The sequence below is a fragment of the Ipomoea nil genome, unplaced genomic scaffold, assembly GCF_001879475.1.
Source record: "Ipomoea nil cultivar Tokyo-kokei standard unplaced genomic scaffold, Asagao_1.1 scaffold0317, whole genome shotgun sequence".
Lineage (NCBI taxonomy): Eukaryota > Viridiplantae > Streptophyta > Magnoliopsida > Solanales > Convolvulaceae > Ipomoea > Ipomoea nil.
This window is the reverse complement of record NW_017616745.1, coordinates 7,152,270-7,159,652: the sequence shown is the minus strand read 5'-3', so window position 1 is coordinate 7,159,652 and position 7,383 is coordinate 7,152,270. Positions and strand designations below refer to the sequence as shown.

Sequence of the window (7,383 nt, the reverse complement as noted above, 5' to 3'; positions counted from 1 at the left end):
ACAATGAGGGAAGAGATGAATGGCATGGCTGATGTATATAAAGAGAGGGAAGTATGTGGGAATTGAAGTGTATCATCATCCCATCATCATCATAAATAAATTAAAAACTGCCCGCATGGGTAGCTTAACTGGTCATAGAGGTGAAACTTTGGAAGAATGACCAGGGATCGAGTCTTACTAGCGACAGTGTGGGACCAACCTCTCAAAGTGAGGGAGGCTCTTTGTGCTAATAAAATAATTAGCAAGAGAGAATTGGAATATAATCACCGATGTCTATGATATTGTTCCAAAACTTCCGCCACCAGGAATCCCAGTTGGAGGCCCCCTATTTCCATTAATACCTTACCAAGATGTGGGAGTGGGTTTTATGTTTGAATCTAAAAAATCAGACTATCCCTATTTCAATTGTTTGAATAAAGTCTCCATGAAATTTCTACTTAATTATGAATGTGCTTGCTTTAATTTGAATAAGACAACCAGCCGGAGGCAACTAGCTAGCAGTGTGGCTGAATGCATATGTATATGTAAGATTTATTGTTTGTAGTTTATTGCTTGTTTGTTTAATTTAAAAGTGATTTTTTTTCATGCATATTTAGATATAAAATTATTCATCAAAATTTTGATGTCAATTCTTTCTTCATCTCGAGCTGAAGCACAAGAGAAGAGTCTTCGATCCGATAGGGTTCAGCGAAATCACAACAGTTTTGGGAGATGAGAGGAGAAGAAATGGTATGGTCGCGTGGATCTTATGGGTCGCAACAGTTTTGGGAGAATAACAAAGGTGGCGGGTTCAGCGAAATCACAACAGTTTAGACAGATTAAAGAAGACATACTTTTTTACTTTCCTGTCTTAGGCTAATCCCATTCCAGAAATTTTTCCCCTTTCTAAATGACATGGAAGAGAGATAATAATTTTTTATTCTTTTTTGATGCTGATGTGTATTGAAATGGGAGAGAGAATTTGCTAAAATATAAATAGGAGAGAGAATTTGCTAATGAGAAAAAAAGCTGCAAAAGTTGCTGAAAAGGACATACTGCAAAGCTTTTGATGTCTTTTTCATTTTTATTATTTCTTTTAATATTATTTTATTATATACAAAATTGATGACGTGGAAGTGGGACCCATTTTAGAAGGTGAGAGAAATTTTTGGGATAAGAATAGCCTTAGTTCTGTGACCTTTTCCTAGAGAAAGGGTCGAGGAAAGTCAACACAGGTTTTTTTTTTTTTTTTTTTTTTTTTTTTAGAAATTGCAATCATTTTATTTAAAAAGGGTGGTTGTTACTGTTCATCTAGTTATGATTATGTCACCTTTGGAAGAATGATTATGTCACCTATGGAAGAATGATTATGTCACCTACTTCTTTTTTAACAATACACTACACTTGTTTGAAGAAGGGTAATCTAAAGTCATATTTCTTTGCACTTTTTTTTTTTTTTTTTTTTTTTTTGTACTAGTGTTAGTTGTTACATATTGCATATTTAAATGTTCAACTTTAAAAATGAAAGTGGCAATAATGACGAAAATGCCACCATTTTTTTAAAAATCTTATTTGATCATATCCCTCCAATTTTTACAGCTGGATTTAATTGGTTCTTAATTTCCTCCTGGGGTGTGTTCTAATGGTGTTCTAATGGGATCATGAGCCTATATATATATATATATATATATATATATATATATATATATATATATATATAGATATATATATATATAGATATATATATATATATAGATATATATATATATATATATATATATATATATATATATAATCACACACACACACAAAAGTTGTGCAAATATGCACCAACAATGTTAGGAAATAGACAACAATGAAATACATAAATACACAAAAAAATACACAACACACCCAAAAAATTGTGCATTTTTAAACAATGTGTAGTGCTTTTATTCATACCAAAGGGTGCTTTTTGGTGATGCGTAACTAATTTGTACATTTTTTTTGTGTGCATTTTCTAACATTGTTGGTGCATATTTGCATAACTATTAGTGTGGCCGCACCTGAACTCTACTATATATATATATATATATGAGTTTTGGTGCGGAAAATTGCTCAGGTGCGAACCTGCAGTTTAATCTGAGCCGTTGATCAAATCTAGATCAATAGCTCAAATTAATGAATATATTTTTTTACATGTGTCTTCAATTAATGAAGCAAACAGTAAAAAATGGCGCATCATAAGAAAGGAAAACAATGCACCTTAAGTAGGAAAAACAAAGTACCTTAAGAAGGAAAACAACGGATCTTAAGAAGTAAAAACACGCACCTAAAACATTATTAAACAGACGGACCTTAAAAAGAAAAACCACGCATCTAAAGTGAGAACTTGTTGACAAATTCAAACCATTGATCTGATCTTATGGATGGGAAATAAGTAAAACAAGTTGGGTTATTATCATAAATATTTAAAAGTTTTAAAATGAGGTGTGTGTCTGTGTGAGAACATGCAAGATGTTGATGCATGGGCGCAAGGCTCTTCCCCTCTATATAAAGAGAGGAGTGTGTAAGACTTCAATTCACTCCATCAGCAAATTAAGAAACACTGCTAAGTGCTAATTACATTTAGAAAAGAAAAAATAATGGAGAGCAGTGTACTCACAAAAAAAAGAAAAATGGAGAGCATTGCTCAGAAATGGAGAGCTTTGAGTGGCGATGAGAACTGGGAAGGGTTACTGGATCCTTTGGATTCTCATCTTCGCCACTACCTCATTCACTATGGTTCAATGATTGGAGCAGTATACGACTCCTTCATCAGTGAACCAACTTCTAAGTATGCCGGGCTAAGCCGCTACGCCAGCAAAAACCTCCTTGAAGCGACTGGGCTTGAGAAAGCAAATCCTTTCAAGTATAATCTAATGCTCATCTCTTTACCTTTCCTAGTCCCTCTTTTTTTGGTCTCAAAAAAACAATACATTTTGAAACAATTTCATAATTATATATGCATCAATGCAAAGGGTAGTTCAAAGGCAAATTGTGGGGACGATAGTAACAATTTTCTTTGGCCAGCTCCTGTGTCGTGTCTCTAAGTGGAGAATATATATATATATATATATATATATATATATATAACTAAGTACTTTTATATTATGTAAATTTGATTAGGTACGATATCACCAAGTACTTTTATACTCCTTCAAGTATGATCGGCGGAGGACAAGGAGGATATCTTGTCCAATCAGTACGAGAAGACGCAGTGATGAAAGGGTCAAATTGGGGTGGATATGTTGCTGTAGCCACTGACAAGGGGAAGGAGGTTTTGGGACGGAGAGACATTCTGGTCGTTTGGAGGGGAACAGAAACCACGGCGGAGTGGATTGAGGATTTCAGAATCCACATGGTCAAACCTCAGATCATCTTTCCCCAGGATAATGGTTCCCTCGTCCATAGAGGTTGGTACAAAATGTATACCTCTACCAATAAAGATTCAGAGCTCAACAGTAAGAGTGCCAGGGACCAGGTATGCCGACCTACATGTTTAACCAAATATAGAAATATTTTTATCACTACTAAAAATTCTGAAATTTTCGACCACTTGAAAATGATCTTAAATCAAGTCGAAAGCCTTGTTCCGATCACTTTTGGTATCTGGAAAAACCCTTGTTGCTATTTCCGACCACTTTTTGCCTTCAACTTCATTTAAGATCACTTTCAGGTCGGAAATTCAATAATTTCCAGTAGTGTATATTTACAAATTATTAAACCAAATAGGACCATAACCTTATTTAACCACTTCAATTCATAGGTTCGAGAAGAAGTTTTCAGGCTACTTGATCTGTACAAGAACGAGGAAGTGAGCATAACTGTGACAGGACACAGCCTGGGCGCATCACTGGCAACACTAAATGCAGTTGACCTAGCTGCCAATCCACTCAATAACACTAACACCGATGTTCTCGTCACAGCATTCTTGTTCGCAAGCCCCAAAGTGGGAAACGAGAGTTTCAAGAAGGCTTTTTCCCAGCTGAAAAACCTCCGAGCTCTGCGTGTCGTCAACTATGGGGATCTTGTGCCAAATGTGCCATACTTGGCTGTTGAAGCCGGCACTGTTTTTCCCCTCATACGCTACCATGACGTGGGAGTCAAATTTGATATAAACGCTTCAAAATCAGACTATTTACAGCCGCCTAAAATGAAGAAGATCTTAACGTGGCATGGTCTGATGATTTACCTGCATGGAATCGATGGGTTTCAAGGGCCAAATGGAGGATTTGAACCGCAAGGATTTTTTGATATCGCTCTAGTCAACAAGTATGGAAACATGCTGAAAGTTGAGAAATGCCAGGTTCCAACCAAATGGTGGGCTGAAAAAAAACAAAGGAATGGTTCAGAAAGATGATGGTAAGTGGATTCTTGATGATCACGACGACGCAGAGGATGTTGTGTGTGCATAAACCCTTTCATGGTGGGATTCTATTGATATGATTTTAATAAGGTATGAATAAAGTTTGTTTGTGTGTGTGTTGTTTAATTAAGCTAGCTAGGGGACTATAATGTCACCTATAATAAGTTGTTCATCTACGTTGTACGTGTAGTGTTGCCTTTCCTGTTTTCCAATGCCATTATTGGCAAACTTGCATTGTACTGCTTTGCTTTGTGTGATCGAATGAATAAAGTATTTGCTCGTGTTTTATTAAAACTTGAAAGACGTACTTCAAGTCAGTGGGGGCAAATTTTATTATCGTCCACATTTTATATACGTGGTAGTTTCATTACAACACAGTTAAAGTATCATTTGATATAATTACGTACACTTTCATTCGACAATATACACTTAATATCTTAGACATGTTATTGAGTTATTATTTTTTATACATACTAAATCTAGAGTTTAGACATCTCTAACTACGAAACTAATCTGATTCGACTTCTTCACACTGCTGGGTCCACCTGAAAGTGGTTTTGCAAGCAACACATAGACAAATAGGAAAACACATGTTAGCACGAAGCTAAGTATAACCACACTCAACCCTGTAAAGCATTCTAGCATTTACTTTGAAAACATTTGCTTTCTTTATAAACAATAACTCATCTCAAATCATCTTTAGATCTAACACATACTTTCTAGATGCTTGCACCCTATTATATCAGCTGACATACTCAAATATATATAAGATTTTTCACTTAGATTTATCAACATATAAGCTTCTCAAATAACTTATCAAACAATTCATACTTACAGATAGGATCATGCTTATAAACCACATAACAGGTATTCTCATGCTTTCATATTCTCATCTCATAATTTGATAAACAAGACTTCTAAAACAACAAAACGATCATAAATGAACATTCTCATTATGTACTCTCATGCGATACTTTACTAAATTGCAATCTTGTGCTATGCTATAATCATACTCATGTGCAATCTCGTGCAAAGCTGTAATCATATGCAATCTCGTGCAATACTATAATCATACTCATATGCAATCTCGTGCAATACTATAATCATACTCATATACAATCTCGTGCAATAATATACTCATACTCGTATGCAATCTCATGCAATACTATAAACATACTCATTTGCAATCTCGTGCAACAATATACTCATACCTATATGCAATCTCGTGCGATAATGTACTCATACTCATATGCAATCTCATGCAATACTATAAACATACTCATATGCAATCTCGTGCAACAATATACTCATACTCATATGCAATCTCGTGCAATAATATACTCATACTCATATGCAATCTCGTGCAACAATATACTCATACTCATATATATGCAAACTTGTGCAACAATATACTCATACTCATATGCAATCTCGTGCAACAATATACTCATACTCATATATATGCAATCTTGTGCAACAATATACTCATACTCATATATATGCAATCTTGTGCAACAATATACTCATACTCATATGCAATCTCGTGCAATAATATGCTCATACTCATATGCAATCTCGTGCAATAATATGCTCATACTCATATGCATTCTCGTGCAATAATATGCTCATACTCATATGCAATCTCGTGCAACAATATATATATATATATATATACTTATACACTCTCTTTATAAAAATATATTACTTTCTGTGGAGGTCTCTTTCTTACTTTTGAGTCTCTCTTGACTCGCTTTCTTTCTCTTGAGTCTCTTGACTCACTTACTTTCTCTTGAGTCTCTTTTGACTCGCTTTCTTTCTCTTGAGTCTCTTTTGACTCTCTTTTTTCTCTTGAGTCTCTTTTGACTCTCTTCTTTCTTTTACTCGTAGACGGCTTAGGATTTCACTGATGCGTGAATTACCCCATCGGGAACGGCATAAATCCGACCCGATATCTCCTACCATTTAAGGAATCAATCTCGTGGTTCTATCTCTGTGGAATCAGGTATCGAACTATTAGTGTGCACACCCCCTAACCAGGATTCCAAGCCTGGCGGGCAGTTTCCAACCTCATAACATGGAAATACGCCGCGTTACATATACTAGGACTGCAATGTCCATAAATATCTCCCGAGAGGACATAGTCCAAATGGTATCCTCCAAAACCTCACTGATATAGATAATACATAAATATATCTCTCATGCATCAATCTCATGCATGCAACAACTCTACTATTTCTCAATGCATCAAAGAATGATATACCACATGCTTATGGTGTTTGAATATTCTTTGGCTCACGTTGGCCCCTTATGCATTTTTGAAATATGACACATGTGAAATGTCAAAATGCTCTATAACATGCTTCTAAATCATGTATAAAATATCATGAAATACTTAAGAATATAATGTCATGCTCGGTTTGTAACATAGCAAATTCTATACATTCTATCAACAAAATATGCTTCATTTCTCATTGATCAAATATCACCATTTAGTCATGCTTTCATAATAAATCATATTCTCAAATGATCATGCTTACTTACTCAATAAAAACATCATTAGATCACATAGTCAAATAATTCTTCATATACAGTAAACTAGCAAATATATACTCTGTGTAGCAAATCTTCAATAAAACCTTCATAACATACTCATTTTTAATCCAAATTCAACGAAATTAAAACCAAAACGTGCGTCGAGACGGTCCCGAAGATCTGAGCCACAAGGGCCCGTAACACTCGGCCCGAACGACACGTAGCTGAGCCACAAGGGCCCGGCTACTATACAGATTCTTCTCAGAATCAAAGTCAGGGACCTAAGACGGGACTCCTCATGGTCTGCCCCATATACCCCGCTGCTCCACCAGGACTAGGCGGTGACCCTCTTCTAGGGCAGTGCCCTAGTCCCATGCCACCACGGCTCTAGCCGGCGGCCCTCCTGATGGGCCGCGGCTAGGGCCGTTAGTCTGATCTGGTGCACACTGTGTGTGCACCAGAAGGCTTTCTCATATGCAAAACTC

At 35.9% G+C, this 7,383-nt stretch overlaps 1 protein-coding gene across 1 annotated transcript; it reads left to right on the top strand.

Annotated features, from left to right (window-relative positions):
- Positions 1 to 2,636: 2,636 nt before the first annotated feature.
- Positions 2,637 to 4,360, top strand: LOC109166901 (phospholipase A1-II 1-like). The gene is made up of 3 exons (XM_019315802.1): positions 2,637 to 2,869; positions 3,127 to 3,481; positions 3,767 to 4,360. The coding sequence occupies exons 1-3, from the start codon at positions 2,637 to 2,639 to the stop codon at positions 4,358 to 4,360; spliced, it is 1,182 nt and encodes a 393-aa protein (XP_019171347.1).
- Positions 4,361 to 7,383: the final 3,023 nt, after the last annotated feature.